The following is an 18,726-nucleotide window of genomic DNA, read 5'->3' on the forward strand; positions in this document are numbered from 1 at the left end:
CTTTCGACACAGTATCGCATCATAGGCTGCTTAAGAACATCTATGAGACTTGCTTGAAATGCTTTAGATCATGTAAGCCCGCATCCAGCTGTAAAAAGTATTGAATAAAGACAAGCGAATACATGAATAACTATTTGCAAGAAATGGATGTAATGTTAGACGAGCACGAAAAGGCCAATTACAAAAATTTCCTCAGCAATTTTAGTGGCCCTGTGTGCTTTAATAAATTTAATAATTTAGAGGCATTGAAGACGCACAATATCAATCGCCACGGAATCGATAAAGCGCATCCGATATATGAAGAACAAAAAGAAAATTTCGATTCTTCGTGCTCGTCTTTGGACAACATGGAGGATTATCAAGGATCAAATTGCTCCGCATTTTCAAATAAAAATGGAACACTGAGCGCAGCGACAACAAAGAGTCTCGGATGATGACAAATTTCATTTGGATATTTCATCATCGTCTATCTGGTCTATCGAAATCCAAGAATTGGTCGAAGTGCCCGTGTCATTGGAAGTCATCGATTTAATTGAAGTTGTCAATCCTCTTGTGATGCCTCAAGAAAAGATATTTGTATTATCAAAAAGTTTTAAAGCATATACCCAGTATCCAATCTACTGATATTACATAAAAAAATAGAAATTGCTATAGTATGTAATTAATAAATGCGCTTTTATAAAAACTTCTCGATGACTTTTAAAACTGAACTTTTTTGAAAACTTTTATTGCGAGAGCGAGACAGCAAATTTTGAAAAAGTATAAAAGACGAAGAGTACTTAGGAAAATTTTTAATTAAATATTAATAACTTAATCGAGCTCACGTGTGTCGAATTGAATCAAGTTCGTTAATTACACATAATTTATTACAAAAACCCCCAAAAATTACAAAACCAATAAACAATTAATCAACTATTAAAACAAACAAATTCTGAAAATTTTCTGTGATTTTTTTATAAAGAAAAAAAAATTAAAGAAAAAAAATTATTCAAAGAAAAACTAAAGTAAAAAAACCTGTAATTTTTAATAGACACGTGTCTGTTGTCTTCAAACATTATTTCATCATTTTTCTGAATAAACAGAACTGAATGAAAAAAAAAAGTGAAAAACTAACCAGAGAAAAAAACTATTCTATTGACCTATTCAACGAAAAAAACAGACAAGTAACAAGAAGTGAGTTGCCGTCGCATGTCATAATCATCTTTTTCTTGTCCGAACGTATGGATTGTTGTTAAAAATAATAAATAATAAAACCCAAAGAACAAGTCATCCGTCGTTTTGTTGTTGAAAGCTCAAAGAAAAAGAGAAGAAAAAAAAGATGAAAATTTTACACTTGACTGAATTTACAAACGGATCGTGTCAGTTGATCTCGAACTCTCGATGAGTTAAGAACAAAAATTGAAAATCATCGTAAAGGGAGAAACGGAAGAAAATAATTAAAAATAATGAAAAAATAAAATTTAAAGGAAAATCATAAAATAAAAAATAAAATTACAACAAACGAACGCCAAAAAGTTACGACAAGCCAATTTTAAGTGCGACATTTCATAATTAATATTTCTACATCAAACAAAAAAAAAAAATAAAATAAAACATAAAGAGAGATTAGTTAAAGTGGAGACGAATGGTTGAATTTAAAAACAAGAAACATACATAAATAATCTTTCTAAAGAAGAAGAAAAGATTTCGAAAGCAACTTTCCGTGCAAAATATTATTTTTGTGACGAAAAACAATTAAAATAATTGTCTTTAGCGCATAACAAGACAACAAATAATAATAAAATACCTTAAAATCAACATATATAATAGCTGTGAATATTTGAAAAAAACTGTGAATCATGTCGTTTTGTCGCATCACGGGTCGAGCTCGTAATCTCCCCAAATCAAATTATTTCCCAATGACAACCACATACACAGCTGCATCCCTTCGTCGATTTTGTCGCATCACGGGAAAATCTTATGGGCTTCCAGCGCATCATTTTCAACCGATAGTTCTGAAGAAAAAAGTAAAAAAATCAAAAAATGGCACGACTTTTAGTCTTGGAGGAACACGAGATCCCAACTACGGGCAAAAGAAACATAAAATTGTGTCAAGTCAACGTTATGTGTGTTTAGACTTGAATAGCGCTGATGATTTACGAGACATTCTCGACGCTATTCTCGATGACTTTGATGTCGCGCCGGAAGAACGTGATAAACGGTATGTCTATAAAATTGCCGAACACAAGTTCAACATCATTATCGATGCACGAATGGAAGCAGCTATCCGCAGCGGAGTCATCGAAGATATCATGTTCGCGAAAGATGGAGAAACTTTGGTACTGAAAACGAGATCAGGACAATTGATTCCTTTGGATTTGATGGTTGTCAAAGGCAGAGCCATTGGAGAGTTGTTCGAAGGCGAAGGCGTTGAAGAAGTAGAAACTCCTGAAATGGAGTTAAATCGCGTTACGGAACACTTGAGACGCTTTTCACTCTTTGACAGAATCGCCGAAAGTGTGATCGATGCTTTTCCAGAAATGAAAGCCGTCGGAATTTCGGAGAAGAAGATGCAGAAACAGTTACGAACGATTTTAAAGCAAGAGGAATTGTCAAATATGTTGGTTAACTTTATCGATGGATGTGTTGAAAAGATTCTATTAGGAGCGGAAAAGAATGGAAAACCCATTAAGGGAGTCAATAAGAAACAACATCGTGATACGAAGATCCTAAAAATTCTAACGATGATTTTTGACAACCCGAAAGAAGAAGTTTTAGCGATGCAACAGTTGATGCTTGCCCAAGAAGCGGGAGAAAATGTTCTTGATCGTGTAAATGGAACAGTAGCTCGATATACTCCGGGTACAATAGACTATATTATCGCTAATGCCAATACTTGTGATCCTAACGAAATTGTCATGAATATCTTGCAACTCGGGATTCAAACTTTTTTGAAAGAAGTCTCAATGAACAATCCCGTTAATGGAGACAAGAAATTCTCCTTTACGCCATCTCAGTTGGAATATTATCAAGAATTTTTGGAACAAACTTCCGGCTTAATGAATTGCTTGACACGCAGTTGCGGCGAAATAGAGTGTTACGGAAGCGATGTTCAAACAATTATCGCAGATTTCATTCACGCCAACGCAGCTCGTTGTAACTTTGAGACCCCCAAATGCGAGATGGTTATGGAAATTGGTGTTCAAACGCGAGTCCCGCTGTTCTACACACACGACGAAGCGGTATTAGAACAGTATTTGTTGAAACACAAGAAAAAGTGTCGTGATTCAGTGTTAATTGTGAAAGATGGCATCAAATGCATCGTCCCAAAATCCATGCTAAAATATTTGGCAGACAAAAGTGCGGGGATTGTTTTGCTCGATGAAGAAGGAATTCAATTTGTGCTCGATTGTATCAAAGATGAAGATGATTTCTTCTTGGAAGGCAACGAAGAAGGCGTTATTGACCCGAAAGAGTATGTCAGTAAAAGACCTCGAAGACAAAGCTCTTCAGATAAAGCACTCGTTAAAGGCGATCGTCGAGGAAGTATATTAAAGAATATTAGACGTAAGAAACGAATTAACCACGCCGCAAACCCTCATTGGAAAAATGTCTATAAGAAATATCAGCTGATCAACAATACAATTTACATGTGGCGAGCCTACACACACGAAAATAAATCAAAGAAAATATATTAAGAAAAGAACAGTAATTTATAATAAAAATTGTGTAAATATCGCCTAAAACGAAAGATGAACAAAAAAAATTAGCTGTGTAAATTAATGAGGAAGAAAATATTTTTTGTAAATTTTTAGATGTTTGTTGTACATAATCCGAGAAATATATCTGTTTATTTTAGCTTTTAAACATATCCCAAAATGACTTTTACATTTTTTTCTCGACTCGTGCAAAACGACGGTAAGTACGTCAGCAGTTTGTTAATATTTGTTGAAAACCCGAAAATTGCATGTTGTGTCAAAGGCCAAGAACAATAATTAAGTGTTTTTTTTCTTGGGTGCACATTTCACTTTTGAGCTGATGACTTGAAACAGTTGTTTACTTGACATGAAATTTGTCTAAAACAAATATTTTTGTTTTGCTTTGGCAAAAAAAAAAACAACTTCCAGGAAGTTTAAAAGGAAAATGGGATTTTTTCTGCCTAATTATTTTAATTTTAACCGCAAATTTTTCATAATGAATTTATTATTTTCGCTATTATTATTAATAATTTTGTTTGTCGTTCGTTACACCTTTGTTTCGTCTTTCAAAGAGATAAATTTTACGCGACGATTCATTGTGGGACGTAAACTAATTTTTCTCCTTAAAATCATGTATTTTAATTAATGACTGAAAGAAAGATTATTTCAAGACTTTGTCATACAAAGAATTTCATTCTGTGAATGTTGAAGCATTTTTTCAGAATAAAATGCTATTTTGAGGTTTTTGTTTGTCTGTCTGTACGTTTGAAATAAACGTAAAAATTTTTTTATTTGTAATTATTTGTCTTTTTAATTTTTTCTTGGATTTCGAAGAAGATGTTCATAAGCTTTAGCTAAATTTTTTATGCTTCAAAATTTTTCATGCAGTTCAATCAAATTTTCGTAACTCGTAAGTAAATATGTTAAACTTAAATAATTTGGATTATCATCTTAAGCCTTTTAGAAGAACACGAACATAATGGATAGGTATTTTCATTATTTCTAACAAAATATGCAAATCAGCTTGAACCTGAAAGAACGCATATTTTCTCTAAATAGAAGATTTTTTTCGTTTCAAATAAGTATAAGTCTTCCAATTTTATCGAACAATACTTTGGTTACTTTATAGTAGTTTGATGTTTAGATGTTCTTCCTGACTTTGGCTTGCAAAAGATATAGATGTTTCTTTTGGATCTTCTTGTCACTTTTATCACTTTTTTTCATTGCATATTTACATTGAAGAATATTTGAAGAAATGTCGATGAAAATTCTCAGTGAAGTAAAATATTTTCGTTTTTTTCGTTCGTTGTTTGAATGTTCTTTGATAATTGGAATAAAACTTATTCATAAATTAGATCCTTCGTTAAAAATAAAAAAAAATTAATTTTAAATTAAAATTTTTGAAAAAATAAAAAACTTACCTTTTGAAAATTCCTGAATGAAAAAATTTGAAGCTTGTAGTCATCTTTTGTTTCCTCAAACAATGAATTTCTTATCCCTCAGAAAATAAAAAAAAGAAAACGCGCTCTTGTCACATATTTCATTCCGTCACATGTCAAGCGTCATTTTCATTCTTCGAAAAATTATTAATTTTCGCAAGAAAGACAGAAGGCGTCTCCGAACAATTACAGTCCCATCTGTCCCTTACGCCGTGATGACTTTGTTCACATGATCATTACAAAATAAACAGTTTTCTTTATCAAAGGTTAAAGACATCTCTAATTGCAGAAGGTCTGTCTCTTTTTGATGTGAATTGTGTTTTGATAGTTTCTATGAAATAACAAAAAAAAAAAAATTGTTACAGAGGTGAAAACTTTTGTGTGGGCTGCGATTTTTTCACTGTCATAAAAGTTTTATTAACAGAAATCCATTTGGTTCGCGTTTAAAATAGATCAGGTGAGTCAACCTCAAACAAACGCATAGACAAGTAAATTTTCTATGGAAATTATTATTTAGAGCTCTTCGTGAAAATTCTTATTTACAAGGAAAAAATGTTTATTAAAATAGTTTCACAAATATTTCAATTTCTGTGCAGTCTTGATAAAAAAAAATTTAAACAACTTTTTTTTTTGTTTATGAGAAAATTACAAAGAAGATGAAATATCAACCTGTTCTTCAAAAAAAGATTTTTCTGAAAATTCGTAAAAATCATGTCTTTTTTTGATGAATGTGACAATTACGATGGCAGTAAATTACTTGAGAGATGATTCAATATTTTATTGTGAATATATGGAAACGCATCGCCAAAAACAATGTATATTTCATTTGCATCGCGGTTTTGTCGTCGTGTCAGCGATCTGTTTTGTTTGTTTTTTGTAGTTCATAAGTTATTGCGCTCTGTTTCTCTCGCGTTTCGTCTTGAAAATCGGAGAACGTTAATGAACGATTTTTAAGTTCTCGCATCGAAAGTGAATCATATGTTCTGTATCTCCGACTAAAGGGAGTGACATAATTCATAATTTTGAGAAGGGATTGTCCGCTTTGGTTAAAAATAATTTTTAGAATTTTTATGGAGTCAATTTTGAAATTTTTATAAGAATTTTTTTTGAAATTTAATTTCAAGTTTTTTTTTAATAATATCAAAAATTTTGCTTTAAAAAATTTTATTTATTCAAAAATTTTATTATCTAAATTTTTTTCAATTTTGAAATTTAAAAAAAATTTGAAATTGAATTTCAACTTCTATTTTTAATAATTTAAGAAAAAAATTTTTTTCTTAGAAAATATTTTCTAAAGGAATGAAAAGTTGAAAAAATTCTTTTAAAATGAAAATTTTGACAAATTTGAATCAAAAATTTGTTAAATGTCAATTCAAAAAATGACCGTTAAAAATTTGAAGTTTGAATAAAATTTTAAAATTCTTTAAAAAAATTTCTGAAATTTAATTTTGAGTTTCATTTTTAAATATTTAAAAAAAAAAAATTATAAGTTGTTGTCTAAACGTATGAAAAATCTTAAAATTTTTCAAAAAATTCTAAAATTATAGAAAAATAAAAATTTTGACAAATTTGAATCAAAAATTTGTTAAATGTCAATTCAAAAAATGACCGTTAAAAAATTTGAAAATTAATATTTTAACTTTTTCTGTTAAATTTTGTTGTAAAAATAAAAAAAAAATCAAAAATTTATTTTTGACAAATTTTTATAATTATTTTGTAAAAAATTGTTTAAAATGATACTAAACAGTTCCATTAATCTACATGACTCACCTTTGCATATATGAATGAACTTATCAATTCGGGAGTTTTTTTTCAACCGTATCCAATACAAAGTTAATCAGCTGAACGACGACGACGATGATTTTTGTCGTACAGCTTCGCAACCGATAAGTGAGAGTATTCTTACTCAATTATTAGTAGTATTAGCGTTACCTCTACACAAGCAAGACGTTCATTAATTCACTTTTACACTTCGTAGAAGCAACCTATTGACAGAACAAAACAAAAAAAATAATAATTATTTATTTACTTGGATTCTCAAAATATATCTTGCGTTGGAATTCTCTGCGAAATCATCAAAATAAATGAGTAACATTTGTTGTAAGCCGCAAAAAGAACCCGACTATTCCTACCGATGTAAATATTCGTCGACATTGTCGCTTGAATTATTTTAATATGCCACAAAAAATTCCGCAGATAAACTTGCCTTGAAAACACCGAAAATCGCAGCTGCGCTCGATGACTATCAGGCTTCCGCATATCCGCAAATAAGTTTCCTCAAAGGCGATCATTTCCAAGTTTTGGACGATTCGGAGTTCAATTTTTGGCGCGTTATTCATTTAGCGACACGTGAAGTTGGAATTGTACCTGCGAGTCTCATGGAACCCATGGATCAAGATTTAGATGAAGAATTAGAAAAAAATATTTAATAAAAAAAATGCTCAAGTGACGCACGAAAAAAAAAAATTTGGATAAAAAAAATTTGCATGAATCAGGTGTTTCCCGTCATATTTTTCAAATTAAAACACACAAAGATGTAATAAGTTCATTAAACTGACACCATATTCATACATCACGAGCGACACAAATCATTCAGAGATAAATTTTGTGCTTGAAATATGACAAAACAAGACACATCATTATCTTTTCTGATGTTGATGACAAAAAAAAACTTAAGATCTAGTTTTTCGTCGTTGTCGTACGTTTTTATGGGTTACGCGACGAAAATGATGAGTTTTCTGCCAATTTTTCAAATATCACCAATAATATTATCTTAAAATACTAATAAACAAACGACAACGTTTCCGTCATGTCTCTCTTCATGTCCATTCACAAAAAAAAAGTTTACGCGAAATCTTGTTAGTACACTCGAAATAAAATTAAAAAAAAAAGAAAAAAATAGGAAAAAGAGGAAAAACGAAGCAAAAAATTAAACAAGCAGAAAATAGACACTTAACAACGTTTTTTTTCTTGCTTGCGTATGCAAAACAAGAGACACCTGGGAGCATGAGGTGTGAAATGAAAATCCATCGATCGACAGAAGTTGTTTGAAAGAGCGAAAGTTAAGGCCAAGGTGAGTATTTATCCTCGAAAATTGTATTAAATAACGACAAAAAATATGTGACAAGTCGTCTCCATTTTTATTTTTTTTGTGACTTTCACTTACTTTTCTCTATTTTCAAGGATTTTTGTCGATTTTTTCAAGAAAATTTTATTTTTAAAAAAATCTCGCATCTTTTCTTAACTTTTTTTTAAAATTTATTCATAATAATAAAAAAATTAAAAAAATTTTCGAATCTTCTGTTAATTTTTTTAATAAGAATTTTGTCAAATCTCAAATAAAAAAATTATTCAAAAAATTTAAAAATAAATTTCTCGAATGTTAATTTTTTAAAAAAATTGTTGAATAAAAAAATTGTTAAAATTTTTTTTCGAATCTTCTGTTAATTTTTTTTATTTAAAAAATTATAAATAAGAAAATTATTAAAAAAAATTTTAAAAATAATTTTTTTAATAATTTTTTTTTTAGATTTGAGAATTTTTTTAAATTTATAAAAAAAATTAAAAAAAAAAATTATTTAAAAATTTAAAAAAAATTTTTTCGAATCTTCTAATAATTTTTTTAAAAAGAAAATTTTTAAATAAAAAAAAAAAATATTAAAAAATAAAAATTTTTTTTTTTGAGAAATAATTTAAGAAAATTTTTTAAAATTTATTTTTTTTTCTGTTAATTTTTTAAAGATTTGAAAATTTTTTATAAATATTAAAAATTTTCTCTTTTATAAAAATTAAATTTTTAGATGATAGTTACCTCATAAAAATTCAAAAAATAAAAAATCTTTTTTTTAATAATTATTAATTTGATAAATTTTTTATTATTTAAAACTTTCTTAGATTGTTTGAAGGTTTTTTTTTGTTTGACCATTACAAGTACAAATTTTACTAAATTTAAAAATATTTTTTTTAACAAATTTTTTAAAATATTTTCTAACAATTCTACGAGAAATCAACAAATAATTCATAAAAAAATATAAATATTAATTATTATTAATTATTTATACAAAAAATTTTCCTGCAATGGTCGCCAATATAATAAAATTGAATAAAAAGTTAAAAATAATTTTACATACAATTTTTTTTGTCACTTGTAATAATTTTTTTTAAATATTTTGTTTAATTTTTTACTTTTTATAATAAATTGCTTTAATTAATAAGATTATACTTTTTTTTGTTCTTTTAATAATAAACAGAGTTACCGTTATTTCGCGGTTGAACGACGACGACGAAGAACGAAGACGCGTTTTTAAGCGTATTTGAGACGCTAAAAAGCGCAAAAATTTGTTTTCTTAATAATTCTCAAAGTCGTTGAGCAACAACTGTTATTTTTACTTTAAACTATACAACATTTTTTTTTTAAATAGTAAATACATTGGTCTATCGTTTCAAAAAGTTAAGTTACACATTATTTGATTTTTTTCATTTGATAATCGGAAATTTCCTCTTTTTACTTGAAAAACTATACAGACATTATTACTTTTTTTTTCTCAATAACAATACATATTAATGGACGATATGAAAAATATTCCGTCGTACTCTACGTTTTAAAGTCTAGAAATAGTTTTATATATCGATTTCTTAACATTTTCTTCACTATATACTGAATATAATTGTTTTTCTTTGTTTTTATATAACTAATGTACATCATATATGATAATAATAATAATAAATTTTAACTTTTTACTCTCTTACATAGTTTCATAAAACGGAAGTACGTAAAATTTTCAGAGTTTTCTACTCTTCTCTTCTAATTTTTTCATTTCTTGCTTGATATAGCATTGATAATAATGACATTTAGTACACAATAAGTTAACTAATTCTTGTTTTTCAAGTCTAAAGCTTTAAGATGTTCGAATTTTTTGGATTTTTTTGTCTCCTGGTTAACATTCAATTTTTTTTTTTGAAGTTCTTAAAAAGTATTCAATTAAATTATCACTTTGTCACTAATGTTCTACGCCTTTCTCTCAAAGGAATAGCATCATCCTTGGATCATTGACCAGCTGACGTGTAATTCTAAAAGAAAAAAAAATATTTTTAAACAATTTTTTTTTTTTTGAGGAAAAAATATTTTTACCTGATATCGTCCTGTACAACAACGCCCGCAGCACGAATGCAATAGTCCGGCGGTAGTATGAGCTGAATGCGATGGACTTGCCATTGGCGATGGAGAGCCCGTGCGTTTTGTTTGGCCATTATATTGGGATTCGAGTTCAACAAATTCGCGATCCTAAAAAAATTTTTATTTATTTATTTTATAAAATTAATTTTTTTAAGTTTAATTTCATTTAATTTTTTTAAATTAATTTTTTTTTAATTTATTTTTTTTTTTAATTTTTATTTATTTTTTTTTAATTTAATTTTTTTAATTTATTTTTTTTTAATTTAATTTTTTTTTAATTTAATTTTTTTTAAAGTAGTTTATTATTTTTTAAACTTAATTGTTTTATTTTTTTAAATTTTAATTTTTTTTTTTAAATTTAATTTTTTTTTAATTTATTTTTTTTTTTTAATTTTTTTTTTAAATTTTTTTTTTTAATTTTTTTTTTAAATATATTTTTTTTTTTTTAAATTTTTTTTAAATTTATTTTTTTTAATTTTTTAAATTTAATTTAATTTTTTTTAAATCATTTTTTTTTCATGAAAAATTTAAAAGGAAATTTCTTACCGTTGTTTTTTCTAAACATCTCAACAAGTGATGATGTTGCAGTTCGAAGATGTCATCATCGTTGTAGTTTTCATCAAGCTCAATTCCAGATTCCTGAGCAGCGAGACGAGCTTCTGCCGCCTTCTTTTTGTTGGCAAATGCAATTCCTGCACCTGCTTTGGCCATTTTGATGCGAGCCAAACGTGCTTTCTAAAAAAAAATTTTTTAATTTTATTAAAAAAAAATAATTAATTTTTTTTTAGGTCAAAAAATGATGAAAACTCACTCTTTGTGCTTTGCGTTTGTCAGCTCGTTGATTCTGATGGTAAATTCTACTGAAGTTAGATACGATAACAGGAACGGGAAGGGCGATTACAAGCACACCGCTGAGAGAGCAAACGCCTCCAACGATTTTGCCGGCAATTGTTTCGGGTACCATGTCGCCGTAACTATTTAAAAAAATTTTTTTTAATGAAAATTTAATTTTTTTTTTAGAGAAAATGAGGAAATTTCTTACCCAAGCGTTGTCATTGTAACAATTGTGTACCAAAATGCAGCTGGAATTGATGTGAAGTTTGTACCGTCGACATTTTTCTCGGCATAAAACATAACAGTAGCGAAGATGATGATCGCCATCGCGAGTGAAAAGACGAGAAAACCAAGTTCTGAAGCACACGATTTGAGTGTGTAACCGAGAATTCGCAAACCCTGCGAATGACGTGAAAATTTGAAGATACGAAAGACGCGGAAAACACGCAACGTCACAAAAGCGCCCGACACATCGTCGTTATCCGTGATGAAAAGTCCTATATAATAGGGCATGATGGCAACGACATCAATAACACTCATGACGCTGCGCATAAATTTACATCGACTTGGCGCCGCGAACAGCCGCAGCAAATATTCCGCCGTGAAAATCATCACGCAAGCCGTATCCAAGCAAAAGAAGACAATTTTGTAGCGTTCGCCGCACGACAAAGTCCCTGCCCGCCCGGGTCTCAACCCACAGGGCACTGTTTCGACGACATTTGCCATGACAGATACCGCAATAAAGAAGCCCGTGACGTAATAAAAAACGAGAGCGGCAGTGGAAGTATGAGGATTTTCGAAAGCGCGCCACATGCGTTCACGAATATTTGTGAGTTTTTCCAAATGTTGGTCACTATTCTCCGAAAGTTTGTCATCCATGAGTCTTTCGGCATTTTCGCGTTTGCGATCTCGGTAATCTTCGTAGCAACAATCCCCAATGACGTCAGGCAAAATTCCGAAAAACGCAAGTTCCTCATCGAAACTCAACAAGCACTCGTGTCGCGGATAATGCAACTTCCCCGTGCGATAATAATTCAAAATGTGCCGAAAAATATCCGGATCACGATCGAAGAAGTATTCCTTGTTTTCCTCGTCGTAGAAGAATTCGCGCTCGTTCGAGCCGAGCAATGTGTCGGGATATTTTTCCAATGTGGTGCGCCATGTCTCGAAACGACGTCCGGAAACGTTGACAATCAACTTTTCGTCTTCGTTTTTGTTCCGATTTTTGATAATCGGCGGAGGCGGAAGGGGATGTTGAGCTATGGGAACCCAACCAATGGCCGCCGCCTACGAAAAAAAATCGAAAATTATCAAAATTTGAAGGATTTTTGATAAAAACGAAACTTACCCGGGCGAAGGGGAGCCAAGCGGCGACCGACGCCATACTGTGAGGAGGAATTTTTGTTTGCTAATATGCGAAGCGTTTGCCAAAATGAACACAAAAGAGCTTGAGACGTCGCTGAATCTCTCGTTTCCTCCTTTTTCGCTGCTTGCTGCCTGTCTTCTACCGAAAAAAATCTTAAATCTGCAAAAAAAAAATGTACATCTGTTAATTAGCGCTCGTTACGCGTCGACACAAGCAGAAGAAAAGAGCTTAACATCACAGACACAGACATCAAAAGCGTAAACAAGTCTTAAAAAAAATATTTTTCACTGGATTCGATTTTTCGCACACCCGAATTTCTCACATAAATATTTAGAAATGGCACTTGAATCGGCGGCGCGATGTAAAAAAAGCAAATTTTCAGCTAAAAATCCGATACTGACCAATTTTTATTTTTAAAACAAACGAAATTTACGACTTTTTCGCCATCATCCATCAAGCAGGATTGTATAATATTTTTTAGAGTATCCTTTGGCGACGCACGCGCAAACACTCCGCCAAAACTGCAGGGACTCATATATTTGAACGATTGAAGGCTTTATGTGGTGCTTTATGGGCTACTAATTATATACCCTGATTTACATATTTATCGCTTAATTTTCGTTCGTTTTTGTTCTGTGCCCGACATTTTTGATGATTTTTCGATGGCACACGGCAAATTACCGCGAATTTTGCTGAATAACGACGATTTACGACCCAATTGTTGGCGAAAACTCGTAAAAAATGACGAACACCTTTCGCTATTATCGCCTAATGGGCTCGTTCAAACAAGTGAATGTTGTCTGTATGCCCGATATCGCATTAAAATTTAATTTTATTTTGACAAGAAAATCAATATTTATCGCAAATTCTCTTTCCGGTCACTTTTTGGGGTGCTTCGCGACACTTTTTACCGTAATTAATTTCCACGAAAGCCCATTAAAGTGAAAATTATTTCTAAAATATGGAAAATAATTTCGCTTATCACACGACGATGCCATAAATTATTTAAATTTCCGTCGTTGTCAATTTATTCAGCGCGGGGAGACGTTGATTCGCGTGATTAACAAATTCTGTGTTTTTCATTCATTCATTGCTCAACCTTATTTGACACTAAATATTGAATTTTCATTCATTTTTTGATGATTTCTCGCCTTACCAACGTGGTTTGCTTTTATAATTTCATTGTTTGCGAAACGATGTCAAACACGTTATTTGTTGTCTTGATCGTGGGTAATTAGGTTGTTTTTGATTTTTTTTTTATCAAAAAAGAAAATATACAGATTTCAACAAATACTATATAAATGAAAAAATTTTCTTTTTTTATTTTGCACACACCAATACGACTCGCGAGACTCGTCTTCAGTTGTTGTACGAGAATTTTGACTGACAGTGGGAAAATTTAGTTTGCTTGTCGTCGTCGACACGTTTGTGTGTATGTCATAGAGAGTGAGAGTGAGAAAATTCGCATGAGAGGAAAATCACAGCAATAGTAGGTATGATGAAAAATTGCATGAAAATCTATTTTAAGAAAAAAATATTTTTTTTTTATAAATTTTTGAAACAAATTATAAAATAAAAAAAAATATTCAAGGTTTTAACATGAAATAAAATAAATTTAAAAAAATATGAAAAAATTAAAAAAAAATTACAAAATAAATATGTAAAAAAAATAATAAAAAATGAAGTTTACGAAAATTGATCAAAAAAATTTTCAGCCAAAATCCTCTTATTATGAGGGCTCACATACCGATTTTTCAAAATTTTTTCAACTTTTGTAGATCACGGTTCTCCGTCTCAAATTGAAGGTTTTGTCTTTAGAAACAACTTTTGTTTTGGACTTTTTCCAAATTTTGCGTTTTCGATGTACAGGAGCCCTTTAAAGATGTTAGCAAAAAAAATTGATCAAAAAAAATTTCAGCAAAATCCTCTTATTATGAGGGCTCATGTAGTTAGATCACCGTTCTCCGTCTCAAATTGAAGGTTTTGTCTTTAGAAACAACTTTTGTTTTGGACTTTTTCCAAATTTTGCGTTTTCGATGTACAGGAGCCTTTTAAAGATGTTAGCAAAAAAAATTGATCAAAAAAAATTTCAGCCAAAATCCTCTTATTATGAGGGCTCATGTAGAGATTTTTAAAAATTGAGTTAGATCACCGTTCTCCGTCTCAAATTGAAGGTTTTGTCTTTAGAAACAACTTTTGTTTTGGACTTTTTCCAAATTTTGCGTTTTCGATGTACAGGAGCCTTTTAAAGATGTTAGCAAAAAAAATTGATCAAAAAAAATTTCAGCGTTTCAAAAGCCTCTAAAGATGTTAGCAAAAAAAATTGATCAAAAAAAATTTCAGCCATTATGAGGGCTCATGTAGATTTTTTAAAAATTGAGTTAATCCCGTTCTCCGTCTCAAATTGAAGGTTTTGTCTTTAGAAACAACTTTTGTTTTGGACTTTTTCAAATTTTGCGTTTTCGATGTACAGGAAATTCTTATTATGAGGGCTCAAAATTTTTAAAATTGAGTTAGATCACCGTTCTCCGTCTCAAATTGAAGGTTTTGTCTTTAGAAACAACTTTTGTTTTGGACTTTTTCCAAATTTTTCGTTTTCGATGTACAGGAGCCATTTTAAAGTTAGCAAAAAAAATTGATCAAAAAAAATTTCAGCCAAAATCCTCTTATTATGAGGGCTCATGTAAAAAATTTTAGATCACCGTTCTCCGTCTCAAAAAGGTTTTGTCTTTAGAAACAACTTTTGTTTTGGACTTTTTCCAAATTTTGCGTTTTCGATGTACAGGAGCCTTTTAAAGATGTTAGCAAAAAAAATTGATCAAAAAAAATTTCAGCAAAATCCTCTTATTATGAGGGATCATGTACCCATTTTTGAAAATTGAGTTAGATCACCGTTCTCCGTCTCAAATTGAAGGTTTTGTCTTTAGAAACAACTTTTGTTTTGGACTTTTTCCAAATTTTGCGTTTTCGATGTACAGGAGCCTTTTAAAGATGTTAGCAAAAAAAATTTCAGCTGTACCCAAAAAAATTATGAGGGCTCATTTGAGTTAGATCACAATTGAAGAAAATCCTTTTGCGTTTTATTTTAAAGATGTTTTTTGTACCGATTTTTCAAAATTTTTTCAAATTTTGCGTTTTCGATGTACAGGAGCTTTTGTAAAATTCTCCGCTCAAAACAGCCAAAATCCTCTTATTATGGTTTTATATCACCGTTCTCCGTCTCAAATTGAAGGTTTTGTCTTTTTGTTTTGGACTTTTTCCAAATTTTGCGTTTTCGATGTACAGGAGCCTTTTAAAGATGTTAGCAAAAAAAATTGATCAAAAAAAATTTCAGCGAAAATCCTCTTGAAGATTCAGTGTAAAAAGGAAATTATGGCTGAAAATTTTTTTTCGCTTTTGTTAAAAATTTTAATTTTTTTATACCTACTTACAAAATTTTATTTTTTTTAAATTTTCAAATTAAAAAAAATTAAAATTGAAAAAAATTTAAATAATTATTTTCCATCATGAAAAGAATTCTTTATTTTTCATAATTTCACATATGATAAATTTCAAAATAAAATAAATGATAATATTGATAAGCGAAAAAATCTTAACGACGATCCGTTTTGCCCGTTCCTCGTTTGCCCGAGAACAAATGCTTCGGCATTTTGTCTCCAATGAATCTGTCGGCTTCTCCCTTGAGCGCAAACTTTCTCGTCTTCTTCGCAATATCGTGTTTCGCCATCAACTCTGTCTTCTTCTTCATCGACGTGTTCTTCAACCCCAATTCGTGTTTCGCGTGTTTTCTCTTCAGCGGTTGTCCCGTCGACTTCACAACAGCCATCGATTCCCGATCGAGTTTCGGCGTCTTTGTATCGCCAACTTTAACTACGCTGCGTCGCAAATCGACAACATTCTTCGTGAAATTCGCTTCGTTCGTCTCTGACATGTCAACGCCGAGATTTTCCATCGTTTTGCGCAATTTCTCGACTTTACGTTCTCTCGTATGGGGCAACTTGTGTCTCGGAATTGTTGGTTTGCCGTGTTTCGTGCTAAGACGTTTGTTGTCACGTAACATGAAGCGTTTAAGCCGGATTTGTTTCGCCATTTCGCGGATTTCCTTAAGGGTTTCGTCAACATTGAGCGGTTCGGGTTCGTAATAACCTGAATCCAAGCGCATGCCTTCTTCACGTTCGAGTTCTTCGAGTTTTTCGAAGATATCGGGATCGATGTAGTCGGCAATGTTGTGTCCTTGCCAGAATTCAGGTATGATATCGTAACGCTCTTCTTCGGGAATTTCCGCGTAATTCTTCTTGAGGTCCAAAATGTATTCGTCATCGAGTTCTTCTTGGATATCTTTTTCCAATTTGCGTTGTTTCTTCTCCGCTTTCGCTGCTTTTGCCGCCAAAACACTTTCGGGGATGCAAGGGGGACGTTCTTTGTTGTCGCGTTTCTCGGGAATGGCAACATGCAAACGATTCAAGACACTATCGACCTTTTTCGTGCGAATTTTTTGTTCAACGCGATATCCGAGCAACATTTCACACGCTTCGGACTTAACTTCACTGACACCTTGCTCGTTGGCGTTCGACATCTGCAAAAGACGAATATTTTCATCTTTTGTCATGTCTTGAATCAATTTTTGCGATTCTGCGGGCAATTCTTCCAACGTTACAATATCGATTTTGTTCAAAACCACAAGAAGCGGCTTGTTGGCGAACAACGGTTTGATACTTTCGAACAATTTTACTTGTTCTTCGATCCGATAACCGCATTGTTCCGAAATATCCATGACATACAAGACACAGGCACGTAAATGAGCCAATGCCGTAATCGCTTGCATCTCAATGACGTTTCTGTCTTCCAAGGGATGATCCAAAATTCCGGGAGTATCGATTACTTGCCATCTCAAGTATTTATAATCGGTGTGCCCGACATACAAACTCTTCGTTGTAAAGGCATAGGGTTGAACTTCGACATCAGCACGCGTAATTTTATTCATAAAACTACTTTTTCCAACGTTCGGGAAGCCACATACGAGAATTGTACGTGTGTAAGGGTCAATTGTCGGCAAACGGGATAAATGTTGACGAACTTGCTCCAAATATGTCAAATTTGTCGCTTGACGCTTCATGATAGTTGCCATTCTTCCCAAAGCTGCCTTCTTCAATTGCTTGCAACGATACAACGAGTCACCGTATTTCAATAAACGAACGTAATCTTTAGCGACACTGAAAGAAAAAAAAATTTTTAATATTTTTTTTTTAATTAAAAAAATTATTTTTAATATTTTTTTTATTAAAAAAATTAATTTTTAATATTTTTTTTATAAAAAATTATTTTTAATTTTTTTTTTATAAAAAATTATTTTTATTAAAAAATTATTTTTTTTTCTAAAAAATTTAAAAATTTTTTTTTTTATTAAAAAATTTTTTTTTTTTTTTTTAAAAAATTTTTTTTACTTAAAAAAATTCAAAAAATTGATCTTACTTGTCAATTAAATGCCGCGCAGTGTTAAGTTGTCCCAAAGCAAGTTTGTAATGGTCCTTATCGTAAAGTGTATTCATCAAATCCGCATAAAAGGGATGCATGTCATCGAGTTTTGGAAAATCTTGGATGATTTGTGTGAGGCGATCATGGAAGTTTTGTTGGGTATATTTCACTTTTCGCATGTAGAATGCGCGAATTCGGGAGATTTTGTAATGTTTGTGCACAACGGTTGGAGTCTTCCTTTGCGTTTTTGATAAAATTATATCAATGAAGCTCTGTAAAAAATAAACACACACGTTAAGAATTTTTTTTGAGTAAGTTTTTTAGGGATTTTTTACCTTTGCCGGAGGCACAACCATAATTTTCTTGAAGTTGTACAGACTCATGGTTGCTGCAGGCGTTTTTTAGCACTCGATCCTGAATATTTTTTCCGGTTTTTAGGATTTATTTTAGTCCTTTTAACATCTGCTTCCAACCACGAGGCAATGTTTTGACGTGAAGAACGAATTTATCAATTTTGAACGACTCGAAATTTTTTAGGGTTGCCAGATTTTATGGCGTCGTTCATTAAGAAGGTTAAATTTCTCATAAATATAAAAATGTTCAATATTTTCACGAATTTTAGCTAAAATTAATAAAAATTTGTTAAAGAGAATATTTGAGAGTTTGATTGTTGATATTTTTTTTTTATTTTTTTTTTAAGAAATCAAATTGAAAATGTGAAAATTAAGTCCCTGTTTTGAGCTTTATTTTACTTATTGC

General features: G+C 30.9%; 2 protein-coding genes across 3 annotated transcripts; both read right to left on the reverse strand.

Moving 5' to 3' along the window:
- Nucleotides 1–9,819: 9,819 nt before the first annotated feature.
- LOC134831199 (potassium voltage-gated channel protein Shal) lies at nt 9,820–13,797 on the reverse strand. Of its 2 annotated transcripts, none has more exons than XM_063844862.1 (7): nt 13,649–13,797; nt 12,475–12,651; nt 11,335–12,413; nt 11,104–11,266; nt 10,839–11,027; nt 10,248–10,400; nt 9,820–10,186 (listed from the first exon to the last, which is right to left on the reverse strand). In XM_063844862.1, exons 2-7 carry the CDS (start codon nt 12,508–12,510, stop codon nt 10,163–10,165), a joined length of 1,644 nt encoding a protein of 547 aa, XP_063700932.1. In that variant the 5' UTR covers nt 12,511–12,651; nt 13,649–13,797; the 3' UTR covers nt 9,820–10,162. The 2 variants fall into 2 exon arrangements, with proteins under 2 accessions (XP_063700932.1, XP_063700933.1); XM_063844863.1 differs by lacking the exon at nt 13,649–13,797 and adding an exon at nt 12,894–12,944.
- A 2,189-nt stretch (nt 13,798–15,986) lies between these two features.
- On the reverse strand, nt 15,987–18,466 carry LOC134829373 (nucleolar GTP-binding protein 1). Its single transcript, XM_063842424.1, has 3 exons — nt 18,303–18,466; nt 17,965–18,239; nt 15,987–17,705 (listed from the first exon to the last, which is right to left on the reverse strand). Exons 1-3 carry the CDS (start codon nt 18,348–18,350, stop codon nt 16,085–16,087), a joined length of 1,944 nt encoding a protein of 647 aa, XP_063698494.1. The 5' UTR covers nt 18,351–18,466; the 3' UTR covers nt 15,987–16,084.
- Nucleotides 18,467–18,726: the final 260 nt, after the last annotated feature.

Source organism: Culicoides brevitarsis, chromosome 2 (genome assembly GCF_036172545.1).
Source record: "Culicoides brevitarsis isolate CSIRO-B50_1 chromosome 2, AGI_CSIRO_Cbre_v1, whole genome shotgun sequence".
Lineage (NCBI taxonomy): Eukaryota > Metazoa > Arthropoda > Insecta > Diptera > Ceratopogonidae > Culicoides > Culicoides brevitarsis.

Excerpts from the sequence above, each read along its gene's own strand:
- LOC134831199 (XM_063844862.1), bottom strand. The coding sequence starts at position 12,510 with ATGGCGTCGGTCGCCGCTTGGCTCCCCTTCGCCCGG. Across the intron at positions 11,267-11,334 it reads GTTACAATGACAACGCTTGG|TTACGGCGACATGGTACCCG; the intron begins GTAAGAAATTTC and ends TTTTTTAAATAG. Across the intron at positions 10,401-10,838 it reads GATGTTTAGAAAAAACAACG|GATCGCGAATTTGTTGAACT; the intron begins GTAAGAAATTTC and ends AAATTTTTTTAG.
- LOC134829373 (XM_063842424.1), bottom strand. The coding sequence starts at position 18,350 with ATGAGTCTGTACAACTTCAAGAAAATTATGGTTGTGCCTCCGGCAAAG. Across the intron at positions 18,240-18,302 it reads TGGTTGTGCCTCCGGCAAAG|AGCTTCATTGATATAATTTT; the intron begins GTAAAAAATCCC and ends TATTTTTTACAG. Across the intron at positions 17,706-17,964 it reads GCGCGGCATTTAATTGACAA|TGTCGCTAAAGATTACGTTC; the intron begins GTAAGATCAATT and ends TTTTTCTTTCAG.